This window comes from Theobroma cacao, chromosome 5 (assembly GCF_053813885.1).
Source record: "Theobroma cacao isolate CCN51 chromosome 5, ASM5381388v1, whole genome shotgun sequence".
Classification (NCBI taxonomy): domain Eukaryota; kingdom Viridiplantae; phylum Streptophyta; class Magnoliopsida; order Malvales; family Malvaceae; genus Theobroma; species Theobroma cacao.
The window spans coordinates 42,515,978-42,535,437 of NC_142643.1; the positions used below are offsets into that span (position 1 = coordinate 42,515,978).

The window sequence follows — 19,460 nt, forward strand, 5'->3', positions numbered from 1 at the left end:
TTTCTTTTCTTATTTTATTCATTAAAATTATATAAATTTGTGAAAAATTTTAATTATAATTCATTCAAGTTGGAGTTAAAAGAAAGAATACTTTGTTCATGAAGTCTCTTGCTTCCCTTTTTTTTCTATTAACGTATCAATGACGTGATCTTTATACTTGCATTTTGTTTTTATGACATAACATGTTAAATAAATATTTTTAAAATATTTTTTTAAAAAATAAAACATGTAAATTTTGTTGTTAGTTAATTTGTGAATGACATGTCAATAATTAAGAAAAGTATTTTAATTCAAAATAACGTGGCAACAGCCTAGCATCACATTTCAATTAAATTAATGACAAAAAGAAAAAACGTAGCGTTTATTTATTAATCTTTAGTCATGTCAACCTAAACCTGACACATTAAAACTAAAAGAAATCAATATTTCTTTTGATAATTCTATTTTCTCAATATAAATGATTAAATTTATTGAAATGATTAAATACTTGACAAAGTTTTAGTGATTTTAAATCTTTTAACAAATTATCAAATAATACATAACTCAATTATGTTTAAATTGCCATTAGATTTTAATTAATTTTGCACTTCTAATCAATTAATTATAAGAAAAAATAGAGACAAAATAGTCTTTCCATGTATTTTATACAATTAAAAAAAGAGAGAGAAAGCAATACTATATATATATATTGTCTAATAATTGAATATTGTAATTACTTAATAAATAGCATAGAGGTAATAAATAATAAATTCGTTGATAGTTATATCTTTTGAGTAGACAGATAATAGGTTATTGAACTAGATAATATTTCAATTAGTTTTAAATATTAAAGAACTTATAATATTATTAACATATTATGTTACTATATTTAATAATTTAAGTATTAAATTAATAATATTAATCAAAAAGTTAAAAATATATCATTTTTATTAAAAGATGGGAGGTTTTCAGATTACCACTTTAAGCTTTCTAATGTTTTCTAAAATATCTAAAAAAATCTTTAAATTATTTTTAAAAATTTAAATAAATTTTTATATATACACCTAAGTCTTTTGCTCTTTGATTGGTATGTGATTTTCTTACCTAAAAAGTAGGATTCGAATTATTTTTTTTTCAATTAAAAAAATCAAATTTTTATATCGTTATTTTGAATTAAATAGACTTATCATATGTTAATTTTATGCGAGGTAATGTTAACATATTATACTGAGATATTATAATGGATAGTAATGTAACATATGATATGATTACTAGACACTTTCACCTTTTATCTCAATATCATGTTAGCATTACGTGAGTATAAAACGATAAATAATATTTTAATTAATGATAATTAGTCAATCGTAAATCATAAAAATCTATTTAATTCAAAATAAAATATATAAAAACTTATTTAAATATAATAAAAGAATCAAAATTTATTTAATTTTTTTAATAATTCACTGACTTTTAAAAAGTTATACCACCTTAAAAAGAGCAAAACTTGCTAATAAAAACCTATTTTTTTTATTGGTAATTATTTCACATTCACTTTTATAGATTCTAATAACTGGCTCAATAGAAAACCCATAATAGGCAGGAGGCCCATTGAACTGAGATCCATTAAGAGCCCAAACAAGTTCACTTCTCTTTTCCCCCTTACCTTCCACTCTCTGGCGCGCCTTCGAAACGGATAAACCTTTCCTTTGCTTTCTCTTCCTTCCTCTCCTCCAGGCTCTGAAACTTCAAAATGCCAAAAAAATAAAACAAAATAAAAATGCTAGTAAATCCTAGCGGCGTACAAAGCACGCCGTGCTACTCTCACCCTTCGCATTTCACTTTCTCCAACCGTTGCAAACTGTTTTTATCTCCTAGTTGCCCTCGCTTCCTTAGTTCGAAAAAATCCTCCAAGTTTTGCTCTGTCTCGCTGCTTTTATCGAGAAATGGCGGTGGTGGTAACCGCTTTTCCGTTAGAGCTTTGCTGGAACCGGAAGTTTCCGAGTCCATTGCGGCTGCTGCCGATGGCGCTGGTGGTGGTGATGGTGGTTCCGGTATTCTGCAACCAGTTTCTGTCAAAATTCCGTTTGGAGATAGAGAGGTAAGCTCCGAGAACTTGATATTCTTACTTTTATCATAAAAATATAGTAGTAAATGAAGTACTAAGTAAAAGCAAATGTTAAAAAACGAGATTATAGTTAGTTAAAAAATGAACGAACTGGTAAAATGAAATACAAATTTAAATTAAGAATCATGAAATTTGCCATCTACAAAAATTTAATTATTCAAAAGATTTCAGTATATTACCTTTGAAAAGTAATAAGCTATTAGTAAAAGTAACAACTCTGAATGGAACCTTAGCAAATTCAAAGTACATGTGTTTCTATAGGAACTTGATTCTCAAAAGGTTTAGAAAATGAGTGTATGGTATGTAGTTGCTATTGCGAGAGTGGGCAAAAATAAGAAGTTTCTGTTAGAAAATGATTGCAATGGTAAAATTATGCATCTTTTTCTAGCTCAGGTTTTGCACTTTAGGTTAGTTGAAATGCTAGTTTTGTTTTGTGTTGGTCCTTGTTGGTTTTCAGAATGATATCATGTGAATACTGAACTCAACCTGATGTTCCTTTAGTTGATTACATAAGTAAGTGTTTTTGTTGCTTATTGCAGATTCTGGTTGAGACAGGTCATATAGGGAGGCAAGCTAGTGGTTCTGTAATGGCAACGGATGGAGAAACTGTAAGTGCTGATTTCCTTGGTATGGATGTGTGATGTGTTTCTGTGAAAACACATCAACTTCATTGCATTTAGATTTGTGTAATTGTTATGTGTTTTTCTCATAAAAAAAATGCTAGTGAAGCATTTATTTATTTATTTTTGTAGATTGTATACACATCTGTTTGCTTGTCAGATGTCCCAAGTGAGCCGTCTGATTTTTTTCCCCTTAATGTTAATTATCAAGAACGTTTTTCGGCAGCAGGTCGAACGAGGTGTGCCTTTGTTTGACCCTGATATTTGTTTGATTAATTACTTGAATGGATTTTTGTATCATGCTTACTTCTATTGCTTCAGTGGTGGTTTCTATAAACGAGAAGGGAGGACAAAGGATCATGAGGTACTAGTCACTGCCATCCAAGCATGAGAATTTTTTTTAAATTAGTTGACGCACGAAGCATTCTTGGAACTAGGCACCTGCTATCTAATATTTGACTACCATATTGCTATTGCCATTTCATTTCCAGTAAATTTCAGTTTGTACATTAGCATTGGCTCGTGTTGCTAACTGTCCAAGTGTCTGCAACATTGTGCGAATGCTAGGTGCTGAAGAATAGAAGGAGCAGAATCAAATAACTACAAAATATTGTTCATATTCATTTTTCTCTCTGACATCGAATTTTGCTGGCTTTCTCTCCTTTCTTTTATTTTTTTGGCCAAAGGCTTTCTCTTTGTCTAACCAACAAAGATTCATGATATTGGCATCGTTTTTGTGATGATATTAGTCCATTGTCCTATTATTTCATCACTTTTATCATTTTAAATTTCCCCAAAAAAAATGTCATTGTTGAAATAGTCAATGTATTTAGTGCTTAAGTTTCTCTTATTACTCTGTAATTGTTACTGTTTAAAAAAGTAAGAGAATCCACTTGGCAAACTATAACTAGTTGACCCCTTTTTGATGTCACGTTTTCCTATTTTGGTTTCCTTAAAATGAGAATTTAATTAAATTTGAAAAAATGATAGGTCGAAGCGGGTAGTTCAATTGGACACAGCACTTTGTGTTTGAGGAGCTATTTTCTTCAATAACTTGCTGAAGGCTGCAGTATTTTTATGTTATTTTATTATATCCACCTCTTCCTGGGTCCCTGATTCAAATGCCTTTGAAGTTGTCATTTATCTATTATTTGTATACTTTCTTTTGTGTAGGTTCTTATTTGTAGACTGATTGATAGGCCTTTGCGTCCGACTATGCCTAAGGGCTTCTACCACGAAACTCAGTTACTATCTTGGGTAAACCTCATCTCCCCTCTAGAAGGATTTTTTTTTCTCTGTATGATTCTTATCTTCAAAGCTTTGTAGCAGGCTTCTATATGCCTAAAGGGACTTTTATGAAATTTGTATTATGTGATATTGTTTTTTTTGGTGAAAATCATTTTTCTAAAATGTGATAATGTGGTGGTTCTTGAAAACATGCTGGTCTAGACAATAAGTTAACTTGTTAATCTAATTAGTTGTTTTGACTCTACTCAATAAGGTTTTAAAGCCTAATCATCATTGTCTAAATAAATCTTTTGCACCATTTAGTGCCATTACCCGAACCTTAGCCAAATGAGAAGTAACCAACCATTTTTTCCTCAATACTTGAGAAAGCTTCATTGTCTTTTTCTGTTTTGACTTCTGTTGAATTTGAAGGAATGCATCCTCCTTCTTGGGTTTTATGCAAAGAGCCTAACCTAGATTCTGACTATTCTATGCTTTGTGATGTTATGATGTTATGATGCTTTGAAATATAGCATAAATTGTTTACTCTAGTGCAAAACCTCTAGAATGTTGTGCATAACTCCCTTTATACAACTTTTAAAGAGTCATTTTTATTTTTCCTTTATGGCAATATTAGCTTGAAATGCCACTCCTCTTATTGAGGAAATACCAATATTAAAAAATATCTATTGTCACTAGAGTGCAATAATATGCACTTTTTATTAAACTGCGTACCTGGTCAAAGGAGAAAATATAATATGGGACTAAGGGATTAGCACAGGGTGTTCAAACACTCACTGATAAGTTACTTCCCTGTTTCCTCTCCTGGATTTTCCTCCATAGAGGATGTTTGCTTTTTCAATACTTAGGCTACCAAATGTGTCTTTCTAGCTAACTAGTCGCTTTAATTATACTTGATAGATGCATGGTGCGCACCATGCCATCGCGCTCTCTACAGGTGCAAAGCAGTTATTCTTGGTATATGTTTGTTATAGTGGATGCCAACGTTGTCTTTATTTATAAATTGCTATACTATGAATAGCATGAGCTTAAAAGGATTATGGATGGTATTTCTCTAGGTGCCTGCATTTTGCGTTAGTTTATATTGTAATGTTTGTGCAAAATTAGATAGAGTTAGGGATATTTGTTGCCCATAAAAACAGATTAACTGCTGCAGCTAAATTTGACTGATATTTTATGCATTATGTGCTTGCCCTCTGTTCCTAGTGCTTGATCATTGATGATTTCGATGTAGAATTTGAGGCATAGTTATACCTGACTTATATACACTTTCATTGTTTGGTTTATATCTGAATTGCGCTCATCCTTTACTTTCAGGTTTTGAGTTATGATGGTTTGCACTCACCAGATGCTTTAGCAGTTACTGCAGCCGGATTAGCAGTGTAAGGGTGAAAAACGTTTTGGCCTTACTTACCTTTGTGGCTTTTGTGACATGTACAGTTATATTTAGAATGTCCTTTTTAAATATATACTCATTAATGCCACAGAGCTCTTTCAGAAGTGCCAAACTCAAAAGCAATAGCAGGAGTGCGAGTAGGTTTGCTTGGTGATAGGTTTGTTGTGAATCCAACAACAAAAGAGATGGAAGACTCAACATTAGACCTATTTTTGGCAGGCACAGATAGTGCTATATTAATGGTTGAGGTTAGCTTTAATCCTATTTCGTTTGTCGTAGGATTTTTTGGATTATGATGAGCTTCTGTACCACTTACATAGGACATGTGGGTTCTTTTCTACAGGATCTTTTCATTTTTTCCTTTATATTGTTTGTTTGTGGAAATATTTTGATTGGTATATATGCAGTATGTCTGGCTCCATCTAAATTGTCTCCTATGAGCTACGAACTTTACGTCCCTCTTCTTGTTTGAAGTTGGATCCAGTTCTTACTCCCCAATGGACTTTTCAAAATGTTTCAGTTTTATTAAATTGTCATTTTCAGATGTCTCCTTTGATTTTGTCCCATGAATAGAGTATGGCTTATGGTTGAATTGTTATACAGTTGTTGCATCTTCTCATGCATAGTTATTTCATTTGGCATTGCATTAGAGCTTTTTCACAGTCTGAGGAACTGTAACTGAAGATGTTATAAGACAAGTTTGAAGTGGAATAAGAAAGTGAAGAACATGGTTTAAATGTAAACAAAAAAATTTGAGCCTATAACTTGATTTCTTAGATGAAACAGTAGACAGATCAGACATCTCACAAACAAGAGAGGCAACTGAAATTTAGGACGTGAAAATAATGCGCTCACAAAGACTTGCCCTTTTTTTATTGTTGTCCATCTCTAAAGTTTGGCACTTGGCAGCTGCTTTGAAAGTGCATACAACAAATTTAGGTAAATGTTACTCTTCTTGAAATTTAGGAGTTTCTTGTTGCTGATCCTACACACATGCAAGCGTACGTGTCGCACAAGTAATATAATAGTAAGAAAGTATTGTCTCCATAGGGAATTGAATCTAAACTCTTGCTATTTACTAAAATTTAGACCCTAATCTTATCCAAGTAAATCTAATTTTAAAAATGAATTAAAACTGAAATTAAAGTAACAAGCTAAACTAATAAATTAATGCTAGGGAATTTCTAGAAGTTCAGTAATATGGAGCCTAGGACTGTGGAAGTACTCTACTTTTCATTTGGATTTAATTTCGCTCCTTATACTTATATCAATGGGTTGGTTGCTAGCCTAGAGTCGAACTTTATCTACAATTCTCTGTCAAGATATTATAAACATACCTATCTTAAGTAATTTTCCATATGTATATGTAGATTAATTAAGGTAGGTTCACTAAGCTTATACTCTAATCTTGGCTGCGCATGGTAGTTAGGTATATTTCTATCCTAAATACTAATCAAATCACCTATGCTTTAAGTGAAGTGAACACACGCTATTCAAATCCTTGGTCTATTCTAAATTCCTTTTGTCAAGTTGCATTTAGAGACCCAACTCAATCTAATTGTTGATCAAGCAATTAGAAGCAATAAGCATTGATTGAAAGAAACAACACAATGCCCATTAATATTGAGTAAAAGGAAATTAAAGCATCCAAACTACAAGTAGAAATTAAACACAATCCTAGGAATAGAAAGTTAGTTCATCATATTTAATACAAAATCCAATATTTCTAGAAAAATGTTCATTTCTACAATAAAAAAGAGAGAGAGATGGAACTAGTGTGAGAAAAGTAAGCTGATGTGGATGATACAGCTACCAAGAAAATCCTTCACTTCTCTTCTCCCTTTCCTCTTTTGTGCAGACCAAATCCCTCACTTTTTTCTATTTTTTTTGAAAAGCTGCTCCAGATCTCCCTTTTCTTTTCCCTAAAAACTCTCTTTTATAACCTTTAAAACTGACCCTCTGATCTGGAAAATCGAAGGGTCCACATTGCTTAACTTGGCACTGCAGCATTAAGTTCACTGCCAAAGGCATTGTTTGTAGTGCTGGACAGTGCTGCAGCACTCGAGGTTCTGTTTGGTGAGGGGTTCTGGTTGACTGGGAAAGCGCTGCAGTGCTGTGCTTGCTGTTTCCATGCTTTCTTCCTTCAAGCTGCCTAGTGCAGAGCTGCTGCGGTCAGGCTAATTCTAATGTGATTTTGACCATGCTCGGATCAAAACTGGGCGAAGTGATAAACATGAAAGTTATAGCCTTTCCTCTTAGCTTTCCAATAGTTTAAGAATCACGTTGATTGGACTTCTGTAGCTTGAGTTATGTCTGAAATACCACTGCATGTTCGGATGAAGTCTGCATCTGGTCAACTTGTGCAATTCCTTGCCACTTGACCCTTTCTGTTTTGAGGACCTTAAAAACGTAGGAGCTAACTCAACCATAGCTAAAAATAGGAATTTTTGCCATACAAATGAACTAAAATAACTTGAAGTAAACTAGCTCAATCATGAGTTAACTAATTGGAGAAAAACTAAGAAAACTACTTAAAACTTTGCCTAAATGCAAACACTTAGCCATTTTATCACTCAACATATGGCAAAAAAGAACTCTATATAATAGAGTTATCAACAGTTTGGCAGTTGGCAGCTGCTTTGAAAGTGCATACAACGAATTTAGGTAAATGTTACTCTTCTTGAAATATGTTATTTTTTCCAAGGAATATCTTGTAATAGGGTCAATTAATGGATAAGTTGCATTTGTGGTTACAACTTGAGTCTAGGAGACTGGAAAAGAGCACTTCCTAGGTCACAATCCATGGCATATCATTCACACACACAAAAGACGCATTGATGTGAGGCTGCCTTATGGGTTTTATTACTTTTACTATTTAGTAATGGAGCCCTTGCTTTTGTAAAGTTGAATGCTATGAGGTACCTTGGTCAGAGAAATGGTTGATGCTCAGAGAAGTATTATTTGAGATAAAGCAGCTTGGCCTTGACAAATTTACATATTGCATGTTTTTATCTGAGATCAAAGGCCATTTATCATGTCACTTTGTTTTCCTGTGTGATTGTTATTTAAGGTTACACATTGTTATTCCAGATTTGATTCTTGATTTGTTCTTTAACTAATACTCTTGACAAGAACTATGCCTTCTAAATTGATGTAATGACAGTCACAGATGTTTGCAAAAATTGTTCATTGCAGGGTTATTGTGATTTTCTACCGGAAGAAAAGTTGCTTGAAGCAGTACAAGTCGGGCAGGTTGTTTTTTATATCTAAGTATGTTGCTTATCTGGTATTTCATTTTTTAAGTCATGAGTTATCACTTTCCTGTCATTTTGAAGAACTCATTTCTATATTGCCCTTTAGAGTTGCTATGTCTTTATGAAATGGCATCAATACACTGCCACTTAATGTAGGGGTGTCCACTATTTGGTCAAATCCAAAAACAGAGAGAGAGAGACAGATAGAAAGAGTGAGAGGCTAAGATTTGAATAGAAGGTATTAAATTCTGAATTTCGGCTCATGTATTGTGAAAGCCCAAAAAAAAAGCCCAAACTGAGTTAAATATTAAAGAAAGATGGAAGACTTGGTTTCTAATCTTATAGCTGATTCGTTTTGGTTTCAGAATACCTTGGTCTGGACTATACCAAACTGTGAACACCCCTAACATGAAATATATCTTGTTTTCTGCATGAGATGCATGCCTCATTCTTATCCTTACATGGTGCTTTCCAAATAAATTACTTTACAGTTCAAAGGCTTGTTCTTTTCTTCCTGTCACTTGGATGTGCATGTTACATTCCAATCTTACAGTTAGTTGGCTTGTCTTGTCATATCTTTATTTATCATCATAATTTTAGAACTTTTATTTAGAAGAAACCATTAAAATTTTTTTGAGGAAGTTTTGTGTTTCATTTTAAACTGATTGTCTGATTCATCCTCGGTTGATTCATAATAGGAAACTCAATAGGAACGTTTGAATAGAATGAGCATTGTGTCTTCACCTTGAACTTTCTTGTCTGGGACATGTTCTAATTTAGAGGAAGAGATTTCACTCACTGGCAGATATACATAAATGCATATGCATTTTCAGCATTCAGTTTTGCATTTACTATATTCTTTTGTGTTTCATTATGCTGAAACATGAGTTGATTAGCATTTTCCCCTCAGAATTTGATATAAAGCATCTTACAAGGTTCACAATAAAACAATTAATATCTATATATTTCTAGATTATTTCTTCTTGATTATAATTAAAAGCCTGTTCATTCACTAATACCAGGATGCAGTGAGAGCAATCTGCACTGCTGTGGACGCTTTGGTCAAGAAGTGTGGGAAACCAAAAATGCTTGATGCAATCAAACTGCCACCTCCTGGGCTTTATAGGCGTGTGGAAGTATGGTTCTTGTGTTCTTTTTTCATTAGCATGTATTGTCTTTTCTTTTTTTTTTTAATTTTTTGAATTAATTTTTACATTTTTTTTTCAGATATAATTCTATTGTTTTTACTAATATGTATGATCTTGTCCGATGATGCTGCACTTATCTTATGCTAGCAAATATTAAATTTCAAAATCAATTGCAGAAGCTAGCATTTATCTGCTTAACAATTGAAACTTTCAAGCAATTATGGGTGATGCAGATGAAGCTGATTATTTAGGGGGCTTAACTGTGATGCATGAAAACTTGGTAGTTAGAACTGGAGAAACCTGTCTTTCAATGTTATGTAGTTATGGCATTTTCAATAGTTCAAAGAGTGCCAGAAATATTTCTCCCAAAAAGGAAGAAAATGAGAGTGAAGGGGAAGTAAATAAGCACTAGAAGGGGAAATTTCCACCTTCTACAGAAGTTTTACAAAACCTATAAAGGGGCCAATATCTGGTGCTTGAAAAAGAGTTGGTGAAAAGTTGCTTTTCATCTGTATTTACCTTTCTTCTTTCTTAATGTAAATTTCGTAATAAAAAATTACATCATGGTAGTGGTAACTATTATTTTCTATGAACAGAAAATTGCCGGCGACGAATTGCATAAAGTGCTGCAAATTAGGAGCAAAATACCAAGAAGAAAGGCCATCTCATTGTTAGAAGAGAATGTTATTAATATACTGACAGAGAAGGGATATATCAGTACAGAAGATAATTCAGGAACTGCTGAAACAATACAAGACTGGCTTGAGGAGGAAGATGAGGATGAAGAAATTGTCGTAGATGGTGAAGTAGATGAAGGTGATGTGCACATAAAGCCTGTTTCTCGAAAATCCACTCCCTTGGTGAGTTGTGTTTGAGATCAATCGGGCATTTCAATTGCTTGTCTTGTAAAATCTCATTAATGTTTGAAGTTGTTTCTTCTGTTATTAAAACATTTTCCATTTCCTGTTGTCCTATCATAGTTTACTGAGGTAGATGTGAAGCTGGTATTTAAGGAGGTTACGTCCAAATTCTTACGAAGACGTATTGTGGAGGTATGAAGGCTTGTTGTCGATGAGAAAATGAAAATTTTGGTTCAAATAACAATTGGTGCAAAATAATAACTTCATCAGTATGTATAATGTTAGAGTTCTACTAAATCCTCATGTCTCCCCAAAATTAATGGAGCAGTGACTCTGAAATTTGAGGGGACAGTGCTTTCCTTTATCCTTGGAGGTTTACATTTCTTCTGTCTTTAGTCTTTCGTTTTCACAATTTTTGAAGTAGTTTGGACATGAAATCAGTGTATATCATGTGAACTAGAAGTTTGTGTTACTCAAACCTATATTTTTTGAGGCCAATTTAGCATTTTCATTGCAAAAGCATTTTTGGCTTAATCTTGCAGATTAAAGATCATATAAGTTATATGATTTCTATTAGCATTTGGAGCTCATGTTGTCTACTAATTTGTTGGTTAAAAAAACTTCATGTTCTCTTGACACCTTCATCAGTGGACAAATCATGTCATATAACACCAGTAGTATCTGGTCAGCTAGTTTATGCCTGACTACATTGAGCAAAAGTGAATAACCTCCTTTTTTTGCTTCTTGGGGATAAGTCTTTTTTCAGCCAAACATGATTCCTTCCAAGCAGATCCACTTTCTTAACATTTTTTCGCTTTAAAATTACAATTGTCACAGGGAGGAAAAAGAAGTGATGGGAGGTCACCAGAAGGGATACGTTCAATCACATCAAGATGTGGATTGCTTCCAAGAGCGCATGGAAGTGCTCTCTTCACACGTGGAGAAACACAGGTTTGTAGAAGTGGGGTGATCTTGCCGATAAAATGTTTAAATCTGCAGCTATTATCTTTCTGTTACTACGTGCATGCTTATCTTTGGGATATGGATAACTCACTAGAAGTGACTTACATCTGCCAGCATATGACAGCTAGTCAAGCTCATTTGATATTTTGAATTCTGGTTTGCTTTGATTAAAGTGTCAGCCAAAAGTAACATTCACTTTCATCATTTCACCTGCTTGTTTCCTGATAGAATTTTGTCCCTTTTTTTCTAACTGTAATGTTTTTATTCCTTATTTTGTTTCTTGTCACCCATTTTCCTTTTAGTCACTGGTGGTGGTTACACTTGGTGATAGACAAATGGCACAAAAAGTAGACAATCTAGCGAATGTAGAGGAATTCAAGAGGTTCTATCTTCAGGTCTGTTTTATTCTTTTATTCTTTTCTTCGGTTATCAACTGCAGTTCCTTTATGTATGTACTTGTTTCTTTTCTTATGAGAGTGAACTTGTTGAATTTGCAATTAATCATTGACACCACTCATTCAACATTTTTCTTGAACAGGTACCCTTATTAATATGAGTTTCTATTGATATCGAAGACCATAATCTTCTTTCTTTATCTATTCTGTTTCAAAATGAACCATTCCTTTTGAAAACAAAGAGCAATTAGTCAAGTCTGACAACTGTTTTTCCAACAAGCTTTATAAGGAGCTCTAGGATCTCTAAATAGTTCTTTGAACAACGAGACATTTATGTACCATTAGCGCTAATTTTGAAACTATTCACTGAAATTCTGTTGCGTTCTTAGCTTCTAAAATAAAATAGTTAATCGAAGATGTACCTGGGAATGCAATGTTGATTGGAACAAGTTTGGGTGTGAGTTAAATATCGATTTACTTCCACACAGGAGTAAAAAACAGGGATGGTAGATAATTTAGGTACTTAGTCATCGTGTCTATGTCATACTGTTCAAGCTGATAATTATTGATCTGCTTTGCAATCCCTTAATGGAATGAAGTGCTTGAATTGTTGAAGATGTAAATGGTATGATGAAATGGATGAAATTTTAATTTACAGTGACAATTTTGCAGACAAGCAATAATTACATGTTGTAAGTTTCTCTTGATATTGATTAAATTATAGAAACCTTTCCCTGGAGAGCCTCCACTGATTTTATTTTGAAAACTACCTGTCTGCCTATTCAGTTCCAAGCACCGGCTGTTGTTATGTTACTGTACTCAAAGTACAAATACCTGTCTGACTACCTTGCTACCCTGCCATCTGAATAGGGAGAAGTTGTACTCTTGCCCTGTACAGAGCTATGGATGCTTCTCCTATATTTAAAGAAATATCTCTGCTCAAAATCTTTATGAATCTGCTAATAAGAAGTGCTTTTCTAGGATTTAAAACTTTGTATTTTAAGTTAAAAGAAAAAAAAATCCATCTTTCCCTGAGAGAGACCAGTTAACAATTTGCAATTCTTTATTCTGATATTTCAGTACTCATTTCCTCCATCATGTGTTGGAGAGGTTGGACGAATGGGAGCACCTAGTAGAAGAGAAATTGGACACGGCACTCTTGCAGAGAGAGCTCTTGAGCCTATATTGCCTAGCGAAGATGAATTTCCTTACACCATACGTGTTGAAAGTACCATTACTGAAAGCAATGGCTCGTCAAGGTGGTTTTTTTTTTTTTTAATTTAACAGTGTGTCAAAATGCTTTCATGCACTTTTCTGCAACCAACACCTCTGTTTCCTTTAAGAGCTGCATGTCAAGTGTTTTATTGTGTGATATTAAATATGAGGTTTTGTTGCATAACAGCATGGCATCTGTTTGTGGAGGTTGCTTGGCATTGCAAGATGCTGGTGTTCCACTAAAGTGCTCTATTGCTGGGATAGCAATGGGTATGGTGTTGGACACAAAAGAATTCGGGGGTGATGGTGCACCACTTATTCTTTCTGACATTACTGGATCTGAAGATGCCTCTGGAGATATGGATTTGAAGGTCATCTTCATGGATTTTCCTTGTAATTTGTAGTCTAGTTTGTTCAAGTAAAGTTTCTTAGAAGATAAAATATGTTCATGTCCCTCTCAAACTGGTAAGCTAAAGATAAAAATTAAACAAATTACCTTATGAAAAATTTGTGTTGCAGGTTGCTGGAACTGAAGATGGCATAACTGCATTTCAGATGGACATAAAGGTCATTGATCATCTACAAATCTTATCCCTTTATGAATAATGGTCATGTTACCTTTGGTCACAACAAACCCTTTGCACCCTTTGCACTTCAATCTGTCCTTCTAGCCCCACTTACTGATATGTGTTTCCTGCCTTTTGTCAGTTAAACGTGATAACTGTAGATTAAAATAGATGATAATTATTCTTCTCTGACAGGTAGGAGGGATCACCTTACCTGTCATGAAAGAGGCACTCCTACAAGCAAGGGATGGTCGGAGACGTGTTCTTGGTAATGTGCACTAGTATTCTTTCTCTGAACTCTTTAACCTTTATGAGTTAATAATTTGAGCCATTGAATTGTCTATTAAGGGTATGATAAAGCGTAGAACTTCTCATGTGACTTTTATGCATTGAAGGTTGTTGGATGGCACATTGATATGTTTAATTGTATATTCATGTTCCATACAACATGGAGTTGCTTCCTGGCCCCTGTTCTCCTTTCCTATATCTCATCTCTTATTAAGAATGTCTTACCTTACATTAACTCTCTTTCTTAAAGATTTGCAAGACTGGTATTTGCTATGCGTTCCTAATGAATTGTGCCACAATTACTTCAAATCTGTAGATTATGTATTCTTCAGTCTCAAATGTATGTCAAACAAGCACATGGCCTGAGTTTCTAATCTTGGATGCTGCCACACAACCATCTGTTGACTTGTTTTCAAAATTTATTCTTTGTCGAAGATTAATGGAGCATTTGGTTTGCCTATCCGGTAATCAATTGCAGATACATGAGCTTTTTTTTTTTTCTTTGGGGTGGAGAGTACTGTGTGATTATTGACATCATTTAGCTGTAGAAACGCTATTCTAGAAATTGTAGATATGTTTTTTTTTTTTGTCCTTTTTTAAATTAATTTGCTCTTTTTTGTTTTGGTCTCTTGTTCTCGATTGAAATATCTAGGTGAGATGTTGAAATGTTCACCTCCTCCCGCAAAAAGTCTCTCTAAGTATGCTCCACTTATTCACATCATGAAGGTCTGTTCATCTTTCAGAGACCCATCCTTTCCTGCTGTTTGTGATAACTGATGGTCTGCAGTGTCTAATGTGTTCCATGTCCTTTATAACTGCATTTTCAGGTTGCTCCTGACAAAGTTAACATTATTATCGGTTCTGGTGGGAAGAAGGTAAAAAGCATTATTGAAGAAACTGGAGTAGAGGCTATTGACACACAAGATGATGGAATTGTAAGATCCTACATGACCTTACCTTTTGTTGAATTGACGTGATTATTTCAGTACACATTGTTTCGTATCTATGTTTTTTACAGGTAAAAATCACTGCAAAGGATTTATCGAGTCTGGAGAAGTCCAAATCCATTATTAGCAATCTGACAATGGTTCCAACTGTTGGTGATATTTACAGGTATCTCTTTCCTTTACCATTTCTTTTTTTCCTCTCTCTTCAGATAAACCTGACAACACTGTTAAAATTTCTATCATTATTCTGCAATAAAGATATCCTTAAATTACATAGCGGAGATGTGCACAATGAAGGCTTAAGCATTGTTTCTGTTTGTGAAAGTACATGTGTCTGATTCGTTTGGTGGGCCTTGGAAACTGTTTTCGTATATCTGGCTTGTTATTGGTGGGGGAAGGGAGGCATGGGAGGGGGGGTTGTCACCTTCTAAATAGTAGCAACATTTATTTACTGACATTTTTTTCCCTCCTATATAACACTTTGGCAAAGCTTACAGATTGTTATGGGGAGTGTAGGGAACTAATTGGTAGTCATGGTTTTGTATGCTTGGGACCATCCTTGAATGTCAGATATCAGTTGCCTCCCAGAAATGACCTACGTAAAAGCCTATGGTGCTACTAATTAATGTAGGCAACAAATTCTAAGTTGTGTTTTCTGTACCTGGAAGGTGTATCCTTTCTTGTTGCACTTGTTGCTTGTTAATATAAAGTTGGGAAAAATTGAGTCTTTGTCCTCTTATTTAATCAGGAACTGTGAGATCAAATCAATTGCTCCATATGGAGTTTTTGTTGAGATAGCTCCAGGGCGTGAGGTATATACTTTTGTCCTATATTCAAATGCACAATTTTTAGCAAAAGCTTGATATTTTAATGTCACTTTGCTTTTTGAGTTTTGGTTTTACATATTAAGTTTTAGTCTTCTTTAAGTCATATTTTCATTTTTTTGAATTTCTGTATGTAATTGTTTAGTTGTCACTATTTCTGAGAATTCATAAGATGAGCATGACAACTAATATCAAAGGTTTTTGTTTTTTTGATCAATGCAATATTGTTGGTGATATCATTTGTTGTTGACACAGAATATTTGTGACTCTTCTTATAATTAAAAAATTATATGAATTGAAGCAGTGACTCATTTGAAATATTGAATTAAGCGTTCTCTGGTGTATGAAGTACTGACAGATTTAAACAGGAATGTGTCTGAGATTTCTTAATAATGGAGTATGAGGAAGAAAGAATAGATTCAAATATGTCACAAAATTTGTTTTCTCAGGGACTTTGCCATATTAGTGAGCTGACTTCAGACTGGTTGGCCAAGGCAGAAGATGTAAGCATAGTTTTTTTTTTCCCTTCCAATTTCTTTTGCCTCACCTGACAGATGGGTTGATCACCATGAACTTATTATTGTTGTTATCCTTTTGTGCCACTGTAGGCCTTTAAAGTTGGTGATCGTGTTGATGTTAAACTTATTGAGGTAAGCAACTTATTTTGTCTTGTCTACAAGCTTAGACACAGTCATTAACTAAATATGGAAAATGCTGGTTGAATTAAAATTGATTTATCCACGACCAATATCATGCCAGTACATTACTAATCGTCACTTTGTATTGAAACCTTAATATTTCATGCATTTTGGTGCTGGGTTTCTACTGCTTATTATGTTGATGATTATCATATCTTAACTCTCCTACATTTTTCTTTTTGAATCTAAGGTCATCTTGATTACTATGTTTTAGCCATAATTCCTATTGACATGTTTACACAATACACATCCATTCTACTGGCTTCAGCTCTATACTAGTACTAAATAATCCATGAGTTGATAAAAGTGTTCTTGATAAAATAATCTTTCTGTTGATCTTGTAAATCCATTCCAGAGCAAGATTGCGACAGAATTCTCATCCTTCTTGCTCTGTGCTTTTTTCTTTCTTCAAAGAATATCTGTCCATTAATTGTGTCATCTAACGCAGGTTAACGATAAGGGACAGCTTCGCCTTAGCCGCCGCGCACTACTTCCTGTTCCTGAAACAAATTCAGAGGATCCTAGTTCGGAGCAGCTCACTGGCCATCAAGCTAAAGTTATTACTGATTCTGGAAAAGCATCTGACAAAAGTACACCTAAAAAGTATGTGAATGTCCCCAAGTCTGATGCTTTAGCTCAAGAGAAGCTTGAACAGCCCAAAGATAAAAGTAGTGGTACAAAAATTTCAAGCTCATCCAAAAGTAGTTCTGCAGAGAATACTCTGCTGCCACGAAAGAAGGTTTTTAAGAGAATAAAGAAGAGCACCAGTAAAGCTGTCACTGGTGTCTCTGGCAAAGATGGAGAGTAGTCAATGATTGATTGGAAGTATTTTTTGCTTATAATATGAGGACAAGAAATTTTTTGATCTCCAATAACCGTGGTGAGGAAGGTGACAGAATAGCTTCCTCACTTAAGAAGAAATAGAGGTATGGCCCACATACTTTCATTTTTTTCTCTCTCTCGATCTCTCTACACATGCATGTGAAGCAGATACAGTTATGAAAAACCCTCTAGAAGAACAGCTTTCGACTCGTGCTGGTTGCAAGTGATTCCCTTACAAGAGCTCTGGTCCTCATCCTGGGTTGACCATGGACTTAGTAGGTACTAATTGGGTAAAGATATTGAATTGCCTATGATGAGGTTGCTCACTAACTGAGTAGGTGACACCAATTATAACTGGAAAAAGGCAAAAAGTGAAAGGCAATGAACATTATCATGTGTAGAATGCCTGGGTTGTCTCAAATGGATATAATGCCACTAGAACTGCAATACTAGTAAATCCACTGGATGAAATGGCTAGTCGATGCACTTTTCTGTTATCTGGATAGGTTTAAATAGCATGCAGATAAACTCTATCATGTACATCTTGTGCGTTGGCTAATGTTTGATTCTTTGACAGGAGGAACATTCATCAGAACAGAACCGGAAGCCTGCACTTGGTTTGTGAAATATGAACTCAGGCGCCGGCAGAACCAAATGACTTCTCGCTTCCATATAAAATGTTTATTAAGAAGGCAAGGCAGATAAGCTGGCACAGCTTGATCTCAAAGTTTTGGTGTAGTAAGAACATTTTGCTTGATGCTTAGAAATTTTTGATGTAGTGATTTTATGCTCTACCCCTTCCTTTTTTGTGTGCACAACTTGATTTCTGTCAGCAATGGTCCTTGTATATTTGTAATAGCACCATTGTAGGCCATTGTTGTTCTGTTTGGCCAAACTTTTATGTGCATCTGAAGCTGTGTTCTCATTGTTGACGCCATTTTTTTTTTTTCTGTCTTGTGGGATATGATTTAAGAGTGCATCCTTTTATTAAACTTCAAGTTATATTAGAAACATATTGCCCACATCTTTTTAATTATTTATTTATATTCAATTTGAAAAAAGAAGATTCAAATTCTACTCTTTTAAACAGGGAGATCATAAATCAATCAATGAACAAAATACTCTAATGTTATTCTTTATCTTTTAGTTTTAGAAAGAAATTAAGTTGCATTCATATATATAATTGACTAGATCTATTTAGAATTTTTATTAAGTTACATCCATAATTTTAATTATTATGTACGAAATTTTCAAAAAAGAATATTTTTTAGAAGTTAACTATTCTAACATTCCTGACTTAATTTAACTTAAATGTTTTTTTAAGTTTTTGAATTATTTAAAAAATTCATAGATCTTTATTTTTTTATTATATTTAATTAAATTTTTGTATTTTGATTTATATAAATTTTTATGATTAATTGTTTTTAGTCATTTGTCATTTATGTCACATGGTGATGATGTGGAATATTAAAATATAATAATGGATAATAAAATGATTTGTCAGTGTGAAATAATGAGATGTGGAAAACTAAGATGTTGTAGTGGATAATAAAATTATTTGTTAGTGTAGAATAATGAGATGTTATAATAAATAATAAAATGATGTATTGGTACGGGATGATGATATTGTCAATTGATATTTTTATCTTACGCATCAACGTCATATAGTACAAAAAATTATAAATTATTTGAACAAATGATATTTAATCGATAGTTGATTATAAGAGTTTATTAACTTAATATAAAAATTTAATTAAATATAATAAAAAATAATTAATTATTTAAATAATTTAATTTTTTTTAAATCTTTGATAAAAAAATGATAAAAGAAGAAATTATCTTATTATAGGTTTCAAAAATTACTAGTATATAATGAAGAATTAAAAATCATTACAATAAATCTCCATAAAAAGAAAAAATAAGTAGACCAATGTAAATGGTACATAATTAGTAATGGGACTTTACCATATCAACGAAAAATTCAAATCATTTATATTTGATCTAACAATTTTAATTTTGTAAATAATATCTCTCATTTTGATTATTTGGTTAAAATGAACATCACAAGAAGAATTTCTTCATTTTACCGATAAAATGATAGAAAGGGTCTAT

General features: G+C 33.4%; 1 protein-coding gene across 2 annotated transcripts; it reads left to right on the top strand.

Moving 5' to 3' along the window:
• The first annotated feature begins 1,622 nt into the window (after positions 1-1,622).
• Positions 1,623-18,361, top strand: RIF10 (polyribonucleotide nucleotidyltransferase). 2 transcript variants are annotated; one of them, XM_018121958.2, is made up of 25 exons: positions 1,624-2,077; positions 2,644-2,712; positions 2,857-2,963; positions 3,046-3,088; positions 3,898-3,981; positions 5,290-5,354; positions 5,460-5,616; positions 8,564-8,620; positions 9,645-9,758; positions 10,367-10,630; positions 10,751-10,822; positions 11,468-11,581; positions 11,896-11,988; positions 13,069-13,247; positions 13,391-13,574; positions 13,723-13,770; positions 13,965-14,037; positions 14,710-14,783; positions 14,885-14,992; positions 15,076-15,170; positions 15,753-15,816; positions 16,278-16,331; positions 16,437-16,478; positions 16,975-17,452; positions 17,926-18,361. In XM_018121958.2, exons 1-24 carry the CDS (start codon positions 1,757-1,759, stop codon positions 17,332-17,334), a joined length of 2,841 nt encoding a protein of 946 aa, XP_017977447.2. In that variant the 5' UTR covers positions 1,624-1,756; the 3' UTR covers positions 17,335-17,452; positions 17,926-18,361. The 2 variants fall into 2 exon arrangements, with proteins under 2 accessions (XP_088662951.1, XP_017977447.2); XM_088806825.1 differs by lacking the exon at positions 10,751-10,822 and having other exon boundaries at positions 1,623-2,077.
• The last annotated feature ends 1,099 nt before the right edge of the window (positions 18,362-19,460 follow it).